General features: G+C 40.0%; 1 protein-coding gene and 1 long non-coding RNA gene across 2 annotated transcripts in view; one reads left to right on the forward strand and one right to left on the reverse strand.

Annotated features, from left to right (window-relative positions):
• The first annotated feature begins 1,176 nt into the window (after positions 1-1,176).
• LOC134662791 (lipoyl synthase, mitochondrial) lies at positions 1,177-11,272 on the forward strand. The gene is made up of 8 exons (XM_063519093.1): positions 1,177-1,278; positions 1,373-1,565; positions 2,562-2,695; positions 3,728-3,884; positions 6,204-6,261; positions 7,709-7,861; positions 9,065-9,186; positions 11,035-11,272. The coding sequence occupies exons 1-8, from the start codon at positions 1,231-1,233 to the stop codon at positions 11,268-11,270; spliced, it is 1,101 nt and encodes a 366-aa protein (XP_063375163.1). The 5' UTR covers positions 1,177-1,230; the 3' UTR covers positions 11,271-11,272.
• Positions 11,273-13,779: 2,507 nt separating this feature from the next.
• LOC134662859 (uncharacterized) overlaps positions 13,780-23,059 on the reverse strand; it is a 320,585-nt gene continuing 311,305 nt past the window's right edge. The window contains exon 3 of the long non-coding RNA XR_010098091.1: positions 13,780-14,279. This is a non-coding gene — a long non-coding RNA (uncharacterized LOC134662859). The remainder of the gene's footprint in view (positions 14,280-23,059) is intronic.

The raw sequence follows: 23,059 nt of genomic DNA on the forward strand, positions 1-23,059 counted from the left end.
CTTTAAGTTAAATTTGTTACCATAATATTTACAAGAAACTAATTATTTTAAGAAACACTGCAAACTAAGTAACTTTACATTTTTATGAAGATGCTATTTCATATAAGTATTTTTTTTTTCTTTGTAATTAAACAAAAATTATTAAATACTTGTATGTTGTACTAATATTAGTAATGTTGCGACTAGTAAAAAAAAGTAATTTGACATGTTTTTTAAATAAAGGCCAGTCCAGACGGGTTTTTTTTGCCAATCTGATTAATAAATAGGGAATATTAGAGTCTGTGCGGAAAGAGAAGAGCAAAACTACGTCCACTTATGGGTGCGACCATGGTATAATAATATACTCCGCCAGGTACTCTCTTCCGAGATTCGCGAATGACCTAACTGTCACTTGCCTACGTCATCATGCTGTTTACAGGTTCTCAAACTTTAAAATGTGGGAGAATTTTAACCAACGGTGAAAATGATTTTAACGGCATTAATTTTAAGTTATTCATGTAGAAACATAGTAAAATAAAACAAATCTATACTGCCCTTTTCACTCCTACTCTTACAGTTCCGAATAGAACAGCCAACCATTTTCGTAACAAAACATTAATTACCAAGCTTACGACGTGAAAAGTTTGGAAAACACTGCGACTGCTGACACTGAGCGAGAAGGAAATAACAACTAACACGCGTTCGACAAGGATGACGGTCAGGGACAACATGGCGGATTGTCAAATGTGACAGCGCTATTCTGTGTTGCCAGTAGTGTAAACAGAATTACCCGAACGTCTGAAATTTCTTTCGTGAATCGGAAGATATTGCTAACGAATAATTAAAAATGACGTGTTATTGTAAAATTTAAGATAAAATACATATAAATGAAAATTATAAAGAAATATTTTAACTTATTAACCATAGATATAATGTACCCATGTAACATGTTATGTTGAAATAAAGTGGCAATGTTATTGTGACGTAGGCAAGTGACACTCTGGGAAGAGAAGACCATTTTTATTAGACCATGGGTGCGACGCTCCAAGGTCGCGGTCCGGTCCGATAGTCTGTCTGTTACTAGCTTTATGATGACAACGAAACGCATTGACAATATTGACATTGAGTTGAACGTCAAAGTCAAACGTCAAGTCGTCACGTCAAATCAAATCAAAATCAAGTCGAACGAACCATTGAACCATGAGCTGAGTGTTATTACGTAGAGGCGCAAATAAATTCAACACAAAAAATATGTTTCGTAATTCAATAAAATCATATTTGATCGGCCGAACTCCAGAAGTATAACCGATTTTTATTAATATCCTAGTCTCTACGGAGTGTCGCAGATTATGTGACGAAACCTCTTGTTTTTACAATGATTTTGTTTACACAGTTTCAGAGATGCAAGCACACGGCAAAATTGGAGGCAATAAGAGAGAAGCTTCGCGAGGGACCCGGGCTATCGGATTTTATAGCGGAAGATAGACCCAAGGACTGGGATGAGTATGAAGGGAAACTGAAACGAGAGAAGGGAGAACAGGAGCGTTTGAAGCTTCCACCGTGGTTGAAGACCTCTATACCAACAGGTATGTAGGAATTACATTTGTCAAGTATATAGCTTTCCTAAGTGAAATATACTTCGTACAATTATAATATGTTTTACATGTTAGAGTGATATAGGATATTATCAATCACATTTTATTGTTTTACGTACACTTGCGGTGGTGGCATGGTTGCGTTTTTATCGCCTGTCACCATACCTGTCGCGTTTAACACATTGCCACCCAGCCAAACAAGACATCCACACCGACCATGCCAGGCCACAAAAATTTCGTCATATAAAGCTGTAGTACCACGATCCCGACTATCGGATCCCGACTATCGGGTCGTCCGGCCTGGGAACGAAATCATAAAATACTTGATAGTTTGGTTTTTGGCACTGAATGTGTTAAGCTATGCATGCTATTTGACCGTAGTTCTGTAGAAAGCGACCAACTTTTTATTTTTGTCAAAGTGACATACACCCTAACTCAGTGACTTTGGTCGCTTTCTGCATTGATAAAAAAATTGAGTTGGTAGTTTTCTGCATAACTACGGTCATTTGTACCCTTAGATAAATTAATCAATGTCACAATAGTGGTGGCAGAACAACAGTGTTGCTTGAAGTCCTTTGGGCTGTTGTGACGAGGCCTGCATGCGCAGACATTCGCTGAACAACTTTCCATTTCAATTAATTGTAAGAATTATTCTGGATCTATGTGCAAACTTTTTGAATAAACATATTTTATTATTAATTACTATAATGTATAATGACATTGATTAATTGATGACATAGGTATACAGTTTTAGTATAGATAAATTGAAATAGTTTTTATAATATACACAGCTAATTACATCCTCTGTGTGCCACTCTGCATATATTTTGGTTCACTTAAATAAATGAAACTTAATGACTATCATTAGTGATTAAAACTAACTAGGTAACTAACAAGTTAGTATAGGAATGCCATACTACTGTAATACTGGGGCGCTCCAGGGGTTAAAACTAATAATGAATTGTATTCTGTACGCTATTATTTCAGGGTCAAAGTTCAATGAGGTGAAGGAACAACTACGTAGCCTGAAGCTTAGTACAGTGTGCGAGGAGGCCCGCTGTCCAAACATCGGGGAATGTTGGAGCGGGGGCAAGCAGGGCATGTCTACCGCTACAATTATGGTAATTTTTTGTTATTGAAAAAATATTTGATACTATATAAGTAGATTACATATTTCCATTAGTGATTTGATATTGAATAATATATTTTTAGTTACAAATAATTTTGAAGGCTGAAAGGTTTAGATTTCATAGTTATGAGCTTTTGTAATTGTTTTATTCTATTCACATGAGTAGCTAAAATATAATTTGCTTATCATGAAAAGAAAAACATAAAAATACATAAATGAAAATAACACTAAATGAACAAAATACATATATCTGTATACAATTATTCAATTATACACGTACAGGTAAAAAAAGCTTGGCGCTAGATGGTAGGGTGTCCAGAATGCTGGTGGCATTGCTGCGCTGTATAGCGCCAATTCACTGGGCAAGGGAGGAATTTTCTCTCAGTTTAGCTAAGTCATTTTATTTTACAAAATTCAAGACATGTATTAAACATATATTATGTGTTTCAACAATCTCCAAGTCTAGTTTATAGTGACCCTGTTTATGAATACACCCCGCATACACTCCTGAGTGTGCTGGGTTCGAATCCTGGCGAAGGCTAGTACTCATAAGTCTCATAACACAAATCTTATTGAGTTTACTGTGGGAATAGGTTGACTTGTGTAAGACTGTCTCATAATATATATAGCTCGTCAAGCAATCTTGTCAGTAGAAAAAGAGGGCAAATATTGAAAAAACGCGGGTTAGCAACACTACGTTTGAATTTTTCGAAAATCGCGTGTCATTTATATCTTATCTGTGGAACTGTTTTGTTTACATTTCATCGTTGTTCAATGTACATTGCTGCTTTTGCTTCGTTTCCTAGGGATATCATACTTAGTTTGCTTTACATTGCTACTCACATATCCTGCTTAACAGACTAAGGGCCACTTGCACCATTCACTAACCCGGGGTTAACCGGTTTTGCCTGGAGTTACAATGGTACCAGTACCAGTACAATTTGACAATGGATTAACGGTTTAACCGGTTAACCCCGGGTTAGTGGGATGGTGCAAGTGGCAGTAAGTATATTTTATTTGCCAGCTCATGGGTGACACTTGTACGCGAGGCTGCATGTTCTGCTCCGTGAAAACTTCGCGCGCCCCGCCGCCGCTCGACCCGCTGGAGCCGCGCCACACCGCCACCGCCGTCGCTCAGTGGGGCCTCGGGTACATCGTGCTGACCTCAGTCGATAGAGACGGTAAAACAAACATATGATTCTAAGGGCCACTTGCACCATTCACTAACCCGGGGTTAACCGGTTAAACCTGGAGTTATCTTGGTTACCAGTACAATTTGTCACTGCTTTAACGGTTTAACCGCTTAACTTCAGGTTAGTGGGATGGTGCAAGTCGCCCTAAGGGTTCGAAATTATCCAGATAATTATAGTATTTGATAATGATAATTATCGCGATAATTATCCCAGGTATGCAGTGCCGGCCCGAGCCCTTGATTAGGGTAGAGCTCGCTTTTGGCGCCCTTCGTTGAAGTTTTCAAGCGTATTTTCCACCCTCGCCCCTCACCTCTCGCCACAATCGCGTCTTTTAAAAGTTTTAAAACTTTTTTTTCTCATTTGCCTTTTTGGCGCCCCCCTTGCCATCCGGCGCCTAGAGCGGCCGCTCCACTCGCTCTAGCCTAGATCCGGCCCTGCAGGTATGGATGGTGCTATAGATCTATGTTAATTTTCTTTGAATTCTTTGATAGTAAAAAATAATTGGGGCGTTTTCTGCTCTTTTTATAAATTTTATTAGGTTATTATCAAATCGATAATTATCAAGATAACTATCATTGATAATTATCCTTTCTCTGCCCTGCGATCCTCGTATAAGTAGGTACTTATTTTTACAAGCTTTTATTTACCTTGCCCTGTTAGTATGTAATATGTTAGTTTATTAATTCTTTCTTTTATTTAATTCTTGAACTTGCCCATAAAATTTTACTAAAATCGGTTGAGAATAGCGACCTGTAGAGGAGAACATTTGGGCATGTTGCCCAAGTTACAACAGAAACCTACGCTTTAAAAATAAAATAGGTCTGTTAGATTCTAATACAGGTTTTATCATCATCATCTACCTCGCGTTATACCGGCTTTTTGCCACGGCACATGGGAGCCTGGGGTCCGCTTGGCTACAAATCCCGAGAATTGACGTAGTTTTTACGAAAGCGACTGCCATCTGACCTTTAAACCCAGAGGGGAAATCAGGCCTTGTTGGGATAAGGCCGGTTTCCTCACGATGTTTTACAATCGATCGATATTTTCTAATACTTACAGGTTTTACATTATTTTTCACCACACCAGCTCGCTATCAGTAGTAGTATCAGTAATTCACATGTGAGGCAAAGGCACGTCTCGTCGTGCGCCGTGTCTCGCTCCGCTGCTACGCTCTCGCTGGTTGAAGACACGACGAGTCCGACGGGGATGCTGCAGGCTCCGGATCAGGGATGTTGCGGATGCCGATTTTTTGACATCCGCGGATGCGGATGCGGATGCGGATTTTTAAAGGCTCACATCCGCGGATGCGGATGCGGATGCGGATGTCAAGATAGTATCATAAAAAACGTCAAATATTACATTTTAGTAATTTTTATTTCAAAAAATCGGCCAAGTGCGAGTCAGACTCGCGTTCCAAGGGTTCCGTACATTAAGTCCCACTCACGCTTGACTGCTCATTTCTAATAGGTTTTTTTGGTTAATGACTAAATTACCTAGCAGTGTAGCACTTACGCCAATGCTAAGACGTTCCTGTACCGACCTGTTCCACATCCGCATTAAATCCGCATCGATTTTATGCGGATGCGGATGCGGATGCGGATGCGGATGCGGATGTTGAAAATCATGCGGATGTTCCGCGGTTGCGGATGCGGATGCGGATATTCGCAACAAGGGGCTCCGGATATTAATCCGTCCTTGTCAGGACGATATAAAACTGTTCTTCTCAGAGCACGCAAACTGCCCTTCTCAGGGCAACGTAAAACTGCCCTTATCAGGGCACGTCCTGTTTCTCTGTTTAATCGCAGAGTTGTCAGTCGATCGCAAACTGTTCTTATCAGAACAATTCTGTGTTTCCGTTAAAACACACGATGTCAATCAAGTGTTCCCACATAATCAAATGCAAATTTGGAGTTGTTTTCTTATGTTTGCTGGTAGAATTGACTTTTAAATGATGATTTTGGATGATAAATATTTAATAACATTCATTTGAATTTGATTTGGTTTGATTTTGTTTGATATTTTACATTTAATATGTGCTTCGGGTTGGTGTGATGAAAAATTTTGTGTTTCACTCGGGGGCAAATTTTGTTTAACCCTCGTGCTTTGAAACCCTCGCAATGCTCAAGATTCCATTTTTCTAACCACTCGCTACGCTCGTGGTTCAATTTTGGAATCTTTCGCTTGCTCGGGGATCAATATTAGCACGAGCGGTTAAACAACAACTTTGCCCCCTTGTAAAACAATTGACTATTATATTTACCTACCTTCTAATGTATGTACAACGAATCTTATTTTATGCCTTCACAGATTTGCCGGACGGAGGATCAGCTCACTTCGCAGAAACAGTTAGGGAAATAAAGAGACAGTGAGTATAAATGTTACGAATAATAATACATATTATGTTTGTTCCGTCGAGGAACAGATTAGTATTAATTAATTTCTATGCATATTTAGATATATTTTTTCTTACATACAAAGCAACACAATTAGGATAGAATATATTTTTCATGTATATTGGCGAGATATTTTTGAGCTGGCAACTACATTCATTTCAAAGCCCTTCCTTCCGGCGCGACCTATGACCGCGCCACCTAGCGAAAAAAAAAACTTCTGCCGTTGAATCGAAATGGCTGCGATCGCTCCGCGCTCCGTTTAAAATAATTCATATCTCGAGTTCTGTCGCTGCAATTGAAGTGAAAAGCAACCAGAAAGTACTCCGTGACCCAGTGCCCCTAATGGATATATGCAGCTGTCGATAAAAGCAGAGTATTTCCAAATCACCATACATAGACCACCACGCGGTCCGCCAAGGCGCTTCTGGATTTATGTAAGTTTGACCTCTCAATATATATCGTCGCTACAATGTTTGCTTCGCCACATATGTTTAGCCGTCTATATCTTTCTACAGTAACACTTATGGGAGGTACCGTAAATTGTACCTACTTTGCTCCATAATTCGAAATATCGGGTGTAGTAGCGGTGTGCCAAAATGTTCACTAGGCAAGCCGAAGTTTATTTGGCTTGCTATTTCTTATTGCGCAGACATAAAGGTTTTTCCTAACGGCTTGTGCCGATTCCGCGGCGATATATCTGGGGAGACCCTTGCTTTTTACCCGTGTCTTATATTTGGGCCATTTTATTTAAAGTTGTCCCCTACACTTTTTTTTTCAAATTTGGGATTTTTTATGTTATTTCTACTCAGAATCACGAGCTCTCTTGATCCTAATAGGAGAAAAAAAAGTGTCCCAAAATTTCCATAAGTAGGTACATTTTTCGATCTGTCCACTCCGTGACCGCCATACAAAGTCCATGAAAATGGTAACGGAATGGAAATAAAAACCTTGGGACACTTTTTTCTCCTATTAGGATAGAAAAAAAACAACGGGTTGCACTCCGGGAGTGCCGGCAGAAGTGAAAACTCAATGACTAGTGCAAAATGTCTGCAGCACTATGTATAATTGAGGTAAACGCCATCTAGCGTTATTTCGTCGCATTACTTGAAACCCCTAAGCACATCACTGTTAGTACTCGAGTTATATAAGTACCAGTTAGAGGGAAACTCACTAGATGGCATTTAAATCAATAAAGAAAAACTCAATGACATTGTAACAGTTTTTCGATCAGATCACGTGTCCGTCTTACGTCTTACGAATCTTATCTCTCGCGAGTTTAACATTTTTTCCCCATCACAAAAAGTGCACAGCGCCGCTAAAGAAGTTTTCACTTCAAAAAGTGTAGGGGACAACTTTAAATAAAATGGCCTTTTACCCCACCTGAACCTACCGCTCTAGTTTAATTTGTTATGTTTACAGGAACAAGGAGATACTAGTAGAATGCCTGGTGCCCGATTTCCGAGGCAATCGCAACTGCATCGATACGATAGCCAACTGCGGTCTGGACGTGTTTGCGCACAACATAGAGACCGTGGAGCGCCTGACGCCTTTCGTCCGGGACCGGAGGGCGGGGTGAGCTCTGCCTTTTTAAACTAGTTAAAAAACACCGGCTAAGTGCGAGTCGGACTCGCGCACGGAGGGTTCCGCACCATCAACAAAAAATAGAGCAAAACAAGCAAAAAACGGTCACCCATCCAAGTACTGACCCCGCCCGACGTTGCTTAACTTCGGTCAAAAATCACGTTTGTTGTATGGGAGCCCCACTTAAATCTTTATTTTATTCTGTTTTTAGTATTTGTTGTTATAGCGGCAACAGAAATACATCATCTGTGAAAATTTCAACTGTCTAGCTATCACGGTTCGTGAGATACAGCCTGGTGACAGACGGACGGACGGACGGACGGACGGACGGACAGCGGAGTCTTAGTAATAGGGTCCCGTTTTTACCCTTTGGGTACGGAACCCTAAAAAGGTTCTCAATGAGCTATATGCGTGAATAACATACAAGTATATACAGGGTGTCCCAGAACTAAAAAAATCATTTTTTTTCGGTAATAACTCGATAACCGTGCAACTTTTACTGTGGCCATGTTAGGCTGGTTAGATTTATCTTGAGTTGACCTACCTCCGGTGTCACTGTGACGTGGTAGTTCTGGGACACCCTGTATTCAGGGTTCCGCACCCAAAGGGTAAAAACGGGACCCTATTACTAAGACTCCACTGTTCGTCTGTCCGTCACTAAGCTGTAACCATGAACCGTTGAATTTTTCAGAGATGATGTATTTTTGTTGCCGCTATAACAACAAATACTAAAAACAGAATAAAATAAGTGTTCCGTGAACAAAGTTTTGTACGGAACACTAAAAATATTTAAGTGGGGCTCCCATACAAGAAACGTTATCTTTTGCTGTTTTTTGCTAGATATTACGGAATGGTACGGAACCATTGGTGCGTGAGGACGACTCGCACTTGGCCGGTTTAAAAAAATCAAAACTGCGAATTTAACTCGCGAGATCAACTCAGACTAGTAATATTAGTAATATTAGGTATCTCACCTCTGATTCAACACTACGTACTTGATTCCAAGCAATACCTAACTATAACCTAATAATAATAGCAGAATAACTAGGAAAATGTTGACTTCATCCACAATAACAGAAAACACCACTCAATAATTATTTTTTATGCTTTGCCATGGCCCGCATAATAAATATAATATTCCTTAAAAAGGACAAAAATAAAACACAATAAATAATAATAATGCCTTTTATACAGGTACCGCCAAACGCTGAAAGTGCTAGAAACGGCCAAGGAGTCGAACCCCGATCTTGTCACAAAGACGTCCATCATGCTGGGCCTGGGCGAGACAGATGAGCAAGTCGAGCAGACAATGAAAGGTAAACTGGTGATACACAATTTTTTTACAAGCAGATACAGGGTGAATCAACTTTTAGAACACTGATTTCGTGTCCCTAGACTCCCTAGCAAAGAAAAAACGATTTTTCAAAAACCATGTTAATTTTCTTCCTTTTTTATATACACGAACATTATTAGATAAGTATTTAATTAACACAATAAATTAACAACTTGATCCGATAATAGTTGCATTTTTTACAGTAACGCAGCAGATAAAAGCTTACTCCCATCACAGACAATCCAACCTCTAGACATAGCATAGTCGCGCTACCCCCTCTGCCACACATACGGTAGCGTTACTCCATCTTCGAGTCAATCCCGTGCCGTGATTGGTCCGTGTCTTTGAACGGACTAATCACGGCACGGGATTCGCTCACCTCGTCCCCCCGCACCCCCGTATTTTTGGCAGCATCGGTTTCATGAAAGAATTGGCCTAAGCTCAGTCTAGAGGTTGGATTGTCAGTGACTCCCATACAAAAATCAGGGACACACGATTTTTGCCATTTTGCTGCTAAAATGCAACTTTTATCTGATCAAGTTGTTAATTTTAATGTGTTAATAAAATACTTATGGATCTAATAATGCCCGTGTAAACAAAAAAGTAAAAAAAAAACAACATGGTTATTGAAAAAACGTTTTTTTTTTAGTAGGGAGTCTAGAGACACGAAATAAAGTGTAAATAAGCAGGTGAATGATGAGATGATGAACTACAGAAGGGTATGGAAGATAAGGCCATGCTGCGCCAACCTCTGCAAGGACGTTGATTTTGGCGGCGACTTTTATCCTTGAGAAATTGAGAAATTCAATGTTTCCGGCGAAGCCCGATTTCGCGTCTCTGGCTCACTAGCCCATCGCTCTGCCAATCGAGCTACCGAGACTTCACCCAAGGACAGCGAATATCTCCACCATACGCGCCTTAGCAAGGCGCCTAGCGTCATCTACCGTAAGAGTGTTATACTCTTAAACGACTTTTGAACTGTTTCGTACTTTATTCTTAATTTCCATAGATGGTAGGATGCTATAGAAGTGGTATACGCGTGCGTCCGTGAGGGACAAAACATAGGCAATGCGACACTATCATTGGTCGAATTTATTTGTTGCCCACCATAATCCATATTAATTTATGGTGGGGAATAAAAAAAAATGTGAGACTGTGACAAAAAATAATAGCGCTTTTGTTGCTACTCCTACTGAAAGATATATTAAGACTATCCTGTTCGGTCATTACCCCTCACGCCTGATCCAGTTAAGATCGGTTTTCCTAGGATAGCGGTGCCGTCATATAGCGGCCGTCTCCATACTAAATAATACGGCTAATAAATATAGATGTCGTAGTATTTGTATGGAGTCCGCCGCTATATGACGGCACCGCTATCGGAGGAAACCAAAGCATTATGCTCTGGTTTCCTAGGATAGCGGTGCCGTCATATAGCGGCCGTCTCCATACTACGACATCCATATTTAGCCGTATTATTTAGTATGGAGACGGCCGCTATATGACGGCACCGCTATCCTAGGAATACCGATCTTTAAAATACTAGATTCATGTTAATGACGACCGGTCTGGCCTAGTGGGTAGTGACCCTGCCTGTGAAGCCGCGGTCCTGGGTTCGAATCCCAGTAAGGGCATTTATTTGTGTGACGAGCACAGATATTTGTTCCTGAGTCATGGTTGTTTTCTATGTATTTAAGTATTTGTATATTATATATATCGTTGTCTGAGTACCCACAACACAAGCTTTCTTGAGCTTACCGTGGGACTTAGTCAATTTGTGTAATAATGTCCTATAATATTTATTTATTATTATATTTATTAATTTATCTTCCAGACTTGCGCTCTGTAGGCGTAGATTGCCTCACGCTTGGCCAATACATGCAGCCGACCAAGCGGCACCTCAAAGTATTCGAATACGTGACCCCAGCCAAGTTCCAGCACTGGGAACGCAGAGGCAACGAACTCGGGTTCCTGTATACCGCTAGTGGGCCACTGGTTAGGTCCTCTTATAGGGCAGGCGAGTTCTTTATCACTAGCCTGTTGAAAGACAGGAAGGCGAAGAGCTTGTGACCTGAAGATAGCTAACTAGTCATTTTTGATCATTTCAGAGTCTAAAACTGAAGTAGACCCTAATAGGATACATTTGTGCATCAGTTTTTAATGTTATATTTCCAATTAATCAAGAGATATTAAATATGAAGGGTCCACGGAAAGAACATGTCTAGTCACACTAGTGACATTTTGAGTAATCGCGGTTTTAAAATTTGGAACAATGTCAAAACGTATGGTAATTCCGTGACCAGGTATTATTTAACTAAAAATTAAGTTGTGTTTCATTTATTATACAGTGATAGCAAAAGATATAACTAATAGGTAATTAAGAGCTCTTCATTTTGAGATAAAAATCTCATTTTCCGAAAAATGTGACTAGACATGTTCTTTCCGTTGACCCTTCATATGTGAAAAGTTTATTTCGATTGCTTTGTTTAATGTTCATACTATGATTATTTACTTAAACTTTATTGCACAAAGAAAAATGTACAAATGGCGGACTTAATGCCAAAAGGCATTCTCTACCAGTCGACCATTGGGTCAAACAGAGATATAAATGTTGGTGCAAGAGAGATTCATAAATTATAACGAGAAAGTGAAACGAAAAGTAGTAGTTATATATAAACATATATTGTTATGATACGACTAGAAGGAAAACCATGAAAATAGAAATAACTTTATTTAATTCATAAAAAGTATAGAATTTATACCAGTAGGATGACTTTAAGATGAATATATAGTTCCTATTACCATTTTGTAGTTACAAACTTCGATCATATAGCGGCCCACCATAAAAGGAAAATTGGCAATCGAATTTGAATCAACGGTATTAGAAAATAAAGTTGAATTTGTTTTGTTTTAAAATCGAACGAAACAAAATAAAAGCAACTCTGTTCCATTTCATTAAGATCTAAATTTCATTGGAGGTAATTTGTACTAGTATTAGGACATTGAACCTCAAGAGGATAAAAAATATTCAAAAATGGAAGTTGAACAAAGCAATGAATTTGACAAGGAACTAAAAGAAATACTTACTCCATTTTTCACGTTTAGGAAATCATGACGACTATATATAGATTAGGTTAATAACTATTTTCACCACTGACCACACCAGCTCGGAAAGGCTTACTTTGCACTTCAAAAACCGATAGCAAAGTTGCATTTTATTCACATGTGAGGCAAAGTAATCAAATGCAAATTTTGAGTTGTTTTCTTATGTTTGCTGGTAGAATTGACTTTTAAATGATGATTTTGGATGATAAATATTTAATAACATTCATTTGGATTTGATTTGGTTTGAATTTGTTTGATATTTTACATTTAATATTTGCTTCGTGTTGGTGTGGTGAAAAATCTTGTGTTTCACTCGGGGGCAAATTTTGTTTAACCCTCGTGCTTTGAAACCCTCGCAACGCTCAAGATTCCATTTTTCGAACCACTCGCTACGCTCGTGGTTCAATTCTGGAATCTTTCGCTTGCTCGGGTATCAATATTAGCACGAGCGGTTAAACAACAACTTTGCCCCCTTGTAAAACAAATAACTATTGTAGCAAGGAGTACCTTGATAACACGTTCCTATAGAGTTTTCACTGTATAGTTACAAAATTTAGTTGGTTATACACAATTGTACCTTATTACGTTGACATAAAGTGCATAGTTGAGTTACCGCTGTGAGATTAGATCTGTGCTCAACTATCCCCAAGGGGCACGAATCAAAGAATAGTTGTTATTGTAGAAAAATTATATTTTGTGTATAAAGTTGTTATAAAATAAATGTTTTTGTTTGAATCTGGTTGAATTTTAATAATTATAAAGCAGTTTTAGACGTGGCCAAATTTATTTCATTTAGATATATGTAATATATAAAGATTAGCATCAATTATACTAATAAGCATGTAAGTCGTCTGAGACATGTATTTTTCCGACTTTTTCATACAGCTAGCCAAATTTAGCCATGTCTAAAGCGTCACACAACTCCTGTCCGATGTTTCCAAACCCATTGAATATTATACCACTTTTAACTGGGCCAGCATCGAAATTACGATAATCGTATCGCTTCTCTATCTTTATCGCTCCTGAATATTCGAGCGACAGAGACGCAGATAAGTTGTTTAAATTTCCTATGTTGGTGTAATCAGATTTTCGCTACGTTTTGTACGTAATTTTTCAATAAGAACTTAGGATTCGTTCATACAGTGGCACTACTACGAGTATTAAGTAGGTAATTATTTTGGAAAAAAAAACGGAGCTATTTTTGAAACTTGCAACCTTATTTACTATCTAAGCCGAATCGCTAGTCCTGCACATGAGTAAACGGCCAGTTCACCCCTGGACCTTACCCAAGCAAAACTGACTCTAATTGGCATAGTAATAAAGGTGCAGGCCAGATCGTACGTGGGTGGTCGGTCGGCACGCACGAACGCGCTCTCGCGGACGAAAAAGCAAACGTTGCGCGCGGAATACTGAAAACGTATCTAATTTAACTGGACGATGTGTTATTCTGTGGATGAGGCACTTGTGCGTAGTCATTTTTAGGGTTCCGTAGCCAAATGGCAAAAAACGGAACCCTTATAGATTCGTCATGTCTGTCTGTCTGTCCGTCCGTATGTCACAGCCACTTTTCTCCGAAACTATAAGAACTATACTGTTGAAACTTGGTAAGTAGATGTATTCTGTGAACCGCATTAAGATTTTCACATAAAAATAGAAAAAAAAACAATAAATTTTTGGGGTTCCCCATACTTCGAACTGAAACTCAAAAATTTTTTTTTCATCAAACCCATACGTGTGGGGTATCTATGGATAGGTCTTCAAAAATGATAGAGGTTTCTAATATCATTTTTTTCTAAACTGAATAGTTTGCGCGAGAGACACTTCCAAAGTGGTAAAATGTGTGTCCCCCCCCCTGTAACTTCTAAAATAAGAGAATGATAAAACTAAAAAAAATATATGATGTACATTACCATGTAAACTTCCACCGAAAATTGGTTTGAACGAGATTTAGTAAGTAGTTTTTTTTTTAACCGCCTTCAAAAAAAAAAAAAAAGGAGGTTCTCAGTTTGACCCGTATGTATGTATGTATGTATATTTGTTCGCGATTATCTCGCGTTTGGCTGAACCGATTTTGATGCGGTTTTCAGAAAAGTGTTTGTTACATTCTGGAGAAGGTTTTAGTATACATAGATCTGAGCTGATGCTGAACCCTGGATGTACCTAGTGGAACTCAGGTTTGGTGCAACATAGGTAGACGCTGTTTTGGTCATCCGACACGCCTTGATGAGCACTTGGGAGAGCAGTACCCAAGATAGAGCTGATGCTGTACCCTGGATGTACCTAGTAGAACTCAGGATGTGCCTAGTGGAACTCAGGTTTGGTGCAACATAGGCCCACGCTATTTTGGTCAGCCGTCACATCTTGATGAGCACTTGGGAGAGCAGTGCCCAAGATAGAGCTGATGCTGAACCCTGGCTGTACCTAGTGGAACTCAGGTTTGGTGCAACATAGGCCCACGCTATTTTGGTCATCCGTCACATCTTGATGAGCACTTGGGAGAGCAGTACCCAAGATAGAGCTGATGCTGAACCCTGGCTGCACCTAGTGGAACTCAGGTTTGGTGCAACATAGGCCCACGCTATTTTGGTCATCCGTCACACCTTGATGAGCACTTGGGAGAGCAGTGCCCAAAATAGAGCTGATGCTGAACCCTGGCTGTACCTAGTGGAACTCAGGTTTGGTGCAACATATTCCCACGCTATTTTGGTCATCCGTCACATCTTGATGAGCACTTGGGAGAGCAGTGCCCAAGATAGACCTGATGCTGAACCCTGGCTGTACCTAGTGGAACTCAGGTTTGGTGCAACATATTCCCACGCTATTTTGGTCATCCGTCACATCTTAATCAGCACTTGGGAGAGCAGTACCCAAGATAGAGCTGATGCTGAACCCTGGCTGTACCTAGTGGAACTCAGGTTTGGTGCAACATAGGCCCATGCTACTTTGGTCATCCGTCACATCTTGATGAGCACTTGGGAGAGCAGTACCCAAGTTAGAGCTGATGCTGAACCCTGGCTGTACCTAGTGGAACTCAGGTTTGGTGCAACATAGGCCCACGTTACTTCGGTCATCCGTCACATCTTGATGAGCACTTGGGAGAGCAGTACCCAAAATAGAGCTGATGCTGAACCCTGGCTCACCTAATGGAACTCAGGGTTGGTGCAACATAGGCCCACGCTATTTAGGTCATCCGTCACATCTAGAAAACCAAACCAAATTAACTTAATACTAAATTACACTAAAACTAAATAGAGAACCTAACAAACTAGTATATTTTAGCCCAAAACCTAAAATAAATGAAGTACCTACCTATCACTAAAAAGTAAAAAATAAAATAAATAAAAAATAATTAAAAAATTAAAAATAAACAAAAATAAAACCAAAATAAAATAACTTAATATAATATCTTTTTTAAAAAAAGGGAACCGCCTTCAAAAAACCAACCCACTGAAAAGCACAAAATAATTTTTATATGGCATCCCTATACGTCTCCAGTCCCTGTCCCGTCGTAAAGCAAATTTCTGCCAAAAAGTAATTAATACCTAATAATAAGAAAATTAATAATCATCCGGGTAATTACTTAGTTTTTGAAGGCGGTGCCAAACCAACAAAAACATTCTTTACTACCAATCAGCAAAAAAATACGAGTAAGTACCTAGTACTGTGACGGTAACTAAAATGGCGGCTTTGAGAATTGAAACATCACCATTAGTCCACACAAATTTATTTAACAGTCTCAAGGTCTGAGGTCTTTACGCCCGTATGGTTCGCTTCCGCGGATCGCTGGTACTCCCCTGGCCCTGGCGCTGGTGGTCGGCGCTGACGAAAGGTGGTGGAGGCCCCGGAAACGGAGCTTCACGTCTTCACAGGGGGTAGGCGGCCGGCGAGTAGGGTGTGGCACCTCGTCCTTGGCGCATGGGGGTGAGCCGTCGTGTGCTACTGGGGACGCAGGTCTTGCAACACGACGCCAAGAGTTTCAGTCTAATAAACGCACCCTGTGGATAAACGACCCGCATTAGATTGGGCTCCTCCGTACTTGATTGCCGTCGATGATGAGCACCGGGGAATAAGCAAAGCAAGGGGAAACCGCATATAGTTGGTGTAGGTGCTCAAAATCAGAACGGAGTTACAGAAGAAAGAATAAAATACAATAAAAGAGAAAATGTTCCATTACAATATTCTAAAAGAGGGTAGCCGTAAGTAGCATGACGCGGCAGAAGGCTGATGCAATACCTAGCTCGCATTGCGGCACTCTAAACACGAACAAGCATTTAACACTGTAAGCTTAACACACTATTCGATATCGCTAACTACTAAAATGTCTTATACCTAAAGGCGTTAACGTTTTAAAATGCATTCTTCAAAACTTACCCGTATATGGGGCGCGAACACACTTAATTTAATGTAAGAACATCTCAAAAACAACTAAATATGTAGTTGTGAGACAATACAAAAATCAATCTTTAAATATGGTCGGACGCGACCGGCGCGTGCGTCCCGACACGGAAATAATGTCCGAGCGGGCGCAGCGCGCGTCCGACCTCAATCGTCTCCGCAGGGGGAATGTCGGGACCCGGCGGGCGCTCTGGTTATAAACTCCTATGCAGAAAAAACTGGTCCTGTGAACCAGTCAAGACGTTAAGGCGACGCCTCGCACTAATACCGTTAAGGCGATGCATTACATTCAATATTTTATCAATCATTATCAATGTATATTATATTTATAATTATTACCTAAGTTTTTAGTTTTTAAAGCTAAGTTAATATCGTTAATTTACTTAATTATATTGTTTATGTAACACTACGTTACATTACCCCGCTTGTCACCAAGGATTTTATTCATATAGAATAAAATCCATAATAACGTATGTTTGTGTACCTGTATTCCAATACCTTACATCCCCTTTTGTAGTAATCTGTTATTCAACCTTTCATAATACCTTACATAAAAAGCTACAGCATTGATTTACAATACTGACGCGACCTTACACTACGATGGGCACCAATCGAACAAATTGGTGACCATTACAAATACTTTTCGTTTAAATAGGTGGATACTGGTGACGAGGTTATATAACAAAACAATATCTCACTACACACTAATATCTAATTATAAATTTAACCCAACCAACTTAAGGTCATACAGAAAAACTAAGTACCTAAAAAAAAAACTATCCGCAATTCCTGCACGTTAGCACCCGGAAGGGCACCTCTAATTTCGACCTCATATTCCAATTCTGTCTTTTGCAACGACAAAATTTTTACCAGAAATGCCATGACTATTAATAAAATAGGTATGTGTTGAAGAATGCAGTAATAATTAATGCCCTACTCCGTTCTTTACAAAACTGCAATTACTAACGTTTTGGTTGACGAGGTGATGAAATGAATGAAAACTAAATAATTAGTAAAATGCAACAAAAGCAAAATAAAATTTAAAATAAGCGTTAAAATGTAACTGACGCGAACCAAGCGATAACAATCTAACGCAAAATTTAATTTAATTTAACTTAAAAAAAAAAAAAAACGAACAGCTAAAATGCAATTATACCTAGGATAAAAGTCACAAGCAGTTACAAAAAATTATAATAATAATAAGGCAATAATGTTGCACAAAAAAAATAAAATACGCTGGTACACGCCAGTTACCGGCAACCAAAAATTAAAAACGTTTCACAAAACCAAAAGAAAGAAAAAGCACAACACACAACTACTATACGGAAGCGAACCAGACCATGAAAACCACGTTGTAGGCGCCAGTGTGACGGTAACTAAGATGGCGGCTTTGAAAATTAAAACATCACCATTAGCCAACACAAATTTATTTAAAAAGTCTCAAGGTCTGAGGTCTTTACGCCCGTATGGTTCGCTTCCGCGGATCGCTGGTACTCCCCTGGCCCTGGCGCTGGTGGTCGGCGCTGACGAAAGGTGGTGGAGGCCCCGGAAACGGAGCTTCACGTCTTCACAGGGGGTAGGCGGCCGGCGAGTAGGGTGTGGCACCTCGTCCTTGGCGCATGGGGGTGAGCCGTCGTGTGCTACTGGGGACGCAGGTCTTGCAACACGACGCCAAGAGTTTCAGTCTAATAAACGCACCCTGTGGATAAACGACCCGCATTAGATTGGGCTCCTCCGTACTTGATTGCCGTCGATGATGAGCACCGGGGAATAAGCAAAGCAAGGGGAAACCGCATATAGTTGGTGTAGGTGCTCAAAATCAGAACGGAGTTACAGAAGAAAGAATAAAATACAATAAAAGAGAAAATGTTCCATTACAATATTCTAAAAGAGGGTAGCCGTAAGTAGCATGACGCGGCAGAAGGCTGATGCAATACCTAGCTCGCATTGCGGCACTCTAAACACGAACAAGCATTTAACACTGTAAGCTTAACACACTATTCGATATCGCTAACTACTAAAATGTCTTATACCTAAAGGCGTTAACGTTTTAAAATGCATTCTTCAAAACTTACCCGTATATGGGGCGCGAACACACTTAATTTAATGTAAGAACATCTCAAAAACAACTAAATATGTAGTTGTGAGACAATACAAAAATCAATCTTTAAATATGGTCGGACGCGACCGGCGCGTGCGTCCCGACACGGAAATAATGTCCGAGCGGGCGCAGCGCGCGTCCGACCTCAATCGTCTCCGCAGGGGGAATGTCGGGACCCGGCGGGCGCTCTGGTTATAAACTCCTATGCAGAAAAAACTGGTCCTGTGAACCAGTCAAGACGTTAAGGCGACGCCTCGCACTAATACCGTTAAGGCGATGCATTACATTCAATATTTTATCAATCATTATCAATGTATATTATATTTATAATTATTACCTAAGTTTTTAGTTTTTAAAGCTAAGTTAATATCGTTAATTTACTTAATTATATTGTTTATGTAACACTACGTTACAGTACCTACAAGAACTAAATAAATTAATGAGTAAACTAAGTACCTATGTCTTTATAATGCAAGTAAGTGCAGTTCTTTGTTGTCTAAAATATCGGTTCTCAAAAATTTTGGTTTGGCACCGACTGCAAAAACTAAGTAATTACCCGGATGATTATTAATTTTCTTATTATTAGGTATTAATTACTTTTTGGCAGAAATTTGCTTTACGACGGGACAGGGACTGGAGACGTATAGGGATGCCATATAAAAATTATTTTGTGCTTTTCAGTGGGTTGGTTTTTTGAAGGCGGTTCCCTTTTTTTAATATACGTCATAAATCGCCTAAATACGGAACCCTTCATGGGCGAGTCCGACTCGCACTTGGCCGCTTTTTTTATTTTTTAGGATACCGTAGTCAAGTATTTATCATTTCGCCATGCTCGTCTGTCTGTCCGGGGCTTACCTCACTGACCTTTAGTGCTACAAGGCTGCAGTTCGGCACGGATACTATACAAATACATTTTAGGGGCCATAACTTCAAGGCCTTCAATCAAGCCGATAATTGGCAGCAAACCGCGCAGCACCTCTAGCACATGAATGGCGCGACAGTATCTCGCGGCGAGATAGATTACCCGTCGTTTTCTATGTTAATAAAAGAGAGACAGTTTATCTCGCCGCGAGTTACTGTCGCGCCAATCATGTGCTAGCCCGGCAGGATCGAGAAAATCGGCATGTTCTCATTGTTCTCGTTTCGAAGGCCAAGACCCTCCTTGGGTCGCTGAGCCATAGGTATTAATAGTTAGTTTGGGTTGACTGTGAAATTGTACTCATCGCATTAGGAAGTATTTACCTACAAAGACTGGTCACAACATATAATACAATTTTACATGTGAAATGCTACCAAAGAATATAATACTCAAATGCTACGCTATACGAGCAGAACTCCGCTCCCATACCAAATTAGTACTGAATGAAATCGTGACTAGTGTTTTTTCGTGGAATTACTCAGTAGGTAATTCATGCCATATCTACAGTTTCTTTATCCTCGGCATAAATGCACGTGTGGGCATCAAACGGCGTGTTTGCGCGGCGGCGGCTCTTGTGCGGTCGTGCGCTCAGTCCCGGCCGCTTCTTATAGGGTCCTGTCCTACGAGCAAATATCGGAACAAATGGTTCTTGTAGATGTCTTGAGACATACAGAGGTGCAGAAGGCCGTCATAAACTCTTTTCTATCTTAAGAACAACACTAAAGTTATGTAGAATGTTCTGTTCAGTAAAAAAACCCAAAACCCAACTGGGCTATAACCGCGAAAATCGAAGTTCGCAAAATGTGGTCATTTTTCTCTGTCACTCTAATTAAGCCTTCATTGGAGTAAAAGAGAAAGATCCCCACATTTCGGTTTTCGCGGTAGCCCCTCTGATATAACTTTTTGCTGCACAATATTCAATCAATGATATTTTTTTGCTGCTCAATGCGAGCCATATCGCGGGTACCTACCTCAGTCAATATTAAGTCAAAGGGTATAACAAAAAAAAAATACGAAATTTATTTACTTATTTAGGTATATAAGGTCAATGTGGCTAATTCCTTCTTACGGGCTATTCCGTCCATTAGCGTTTTTCACGAACAACGAACAAAATTGATAAACCAGCGATTGCTTTTAGTTTCAGCAAGCAAATGGGTTTTTTTCCTACTATTGAAAATCAAAGAAATATACGCTCGTGGCCTAAATAGTCCCTCTGCCGTATTCGAACTTCAAGATATTCACAAGAGACGACACGTACTAGATCTATTCTAGATACGTTATAGTTTAGATTTCAACTAGTTCTCTTTTGCAGCGCAATTCGGGCAACCAATGTCACTTTTACGTTAGATACAGTTAGATATCTAATAGATGTGAATTAGATCTCTAAGCCATATCTTGTGGAAATCGTTCAAGAGTAAGTATCTCCAGAAATTGACAGGTTCGATCTTAAACATATCGTTATCGTATCTTGGTGATGACTAAAAGATATCTTATAGATGTCTATTTCAAAATCCGAATCGGGCCCCCTATGACGGAATTAGCCACATTGACCTTAGGTAAGTCTATGAAAGTCCATTCCTTCATAATATGGTATAGGTACCTACATTCCTTATAGGTAGGTACCTACTAGGTAGTCCTACGGTGACCGCTTATCATGAGGCGGGCCGTATGCTTTTTTACGACCGACGACGTCCTATAAAAACACTGTAGACCATACCGTCCATACCTAATATATGTAGGTTTCCAGTTTGTTGCGAATAAAGCTCGAATACGTCACAAAAACCCGATCTATTGAATTCACCAATGAAATACGCATTGTGGGGGCTTTTAGGACACGCATACATCGAACTCGGCTTGGAACCGCGCATACTTGATGAGACAGTGCGATGGGAACTTCCATATTGTGACCATGGACGAATAAAAAATGAGGACTGACAGTGTCAGTGTGTTCCTCTAATATTCAGCGCCAATCTATTGAACTGAAGTTGAGTTATTTTGACAAGAGAACTTTACGCGGTTATCACATTGGATACGATTCGCACGTCGCTTCGATGCTCAAACATCGGATCGAATAAAATTAAATAAATGGAACTGAGTCCTACTTCAAAATAACTCAACTACCGTTCAATAGATGGCGCTAACCCTAACCCGAATGCATAATAGATCTAAGGCCGAACAAAATAGATGGAACTAAGACCTACTTCAAAATAACTTAACTTTCGTTCAATAGGAGGCGCTAACCCTAACCTGAAAGCAGAGATCTAAGGCCGAACAAAATAGATGGAACCACAGAACAAGTTAGAATGGCGATGTGAGCAGGGTACGTGTCGCCGCCGGTTTTGAGCAAACGCTCGCATGCTACTCGCCCGCGCTGACCGAAAACGAAGTAAACATGCCTTTTTGCGCCACAATAACCTTCAGATTAAGAAGCCAGACATCAAATCTGTCTAAACTAAAGGAGTCTTATCCATTTACCAGGCACACAAGTTTTTACTACCGTTGCGCGAGTGTTAGTAAATGTGGAGAGGAACGGGCGGCGACACCGGTTCCGATACTAACTGCGCGCGATAGCCATTCTAACCTTTTTAATAATGTTCTGTGGATAGAACTGAGACCTGTTGCGTAAGTGACGCCATCTGGCAATAAGCTGAATTTTGGAGGAACGCGATTAGTGTAGACGTTGTCGGTCTTCTTGTTTTATTCGTAGCTATACGTGCGTACAGTCACCTGCAGTAATATGTTACACAACGAAGGCCGCAAAAATATCTGACACGATCTTATTTGTAGAGCCATAAGAGCGTGTCAAATTTTTTTGCGGCTTTCGAAGAGTAACATATTATTGGAGGTTGGACGTGACTGTACTGACTCTACCCACTTTCTTCGTGCGTTCGTTCGATTGAACATCATATGTAGGGTACCTAAATAAAAGGTGAACTTGCAACATATGACATAAACAATTTCATCTATAGCAGCGGTCGGCAACCTGCGGCCTGCGGGCCGCATGCGGCCCTTGAACCTGTCAATTGCGGCTCGCGAGCTTCCCTGGCTATTTTGTATGGAATATTGACAAATGACAATGTCTGATAGTCATAAATATTAACAAAGTACGGCCCGCGTCAACTTCGTTAACTACTATGTGGCCCTTGGCTGCTAAAAGGTTGCCGACCGCTGATCTATAGGTACAACGTTAGTTTCAGTTGGCAGCAGCGTTGTAACTTATTTACAAACTTAATTTAGTTTAAGTTAGGTACTTATAAATAAGTTCTAAAACGCTTCAACATAGGCAATACTTATTTAAAATTGCGTAGTATTTCCGTAAACGAAGAATCTGTACATAAA

The sequence above is a fragment of the Cydia amplana genome, chromosome 3, assembly GCF_948474715.1.
Source record: "Cydia amplana chromosome 3, ilCydAmpl1.1, whole genome shotgun sequence".
NCBI classification, from domain to species: Eukaryota; Metazoa; Arthropoda; class Insecta; order Lepidoptera; family Tortricidae; genus Cydia; species Cydia amplana.

Bases quoted from the DNA above. Each gene is read 5' to 3' on its own strand.
- LOC134662791 (XM_063519093.1), top strand. From the start codon at position 1,231: ATGTTTCGTAATTCAATAAAATCATATTTGATCGGCCGAACTCCAGAA. The intron at 1,566-2,561 runs GTATGTAGGAAT...CTATTATTTCAG, and splicing joins GAAGACCTCTATACCAACAG to GGTCAAAGTTCAATGAGGTG. The intron at 9,187-11,034 runs GTAAACTGGTGA...TTTATCTTCCAG, and splicing joins AGTCGAGCAGACAATGAAAG to ACTTGCGCTCTGTAGGCGTA.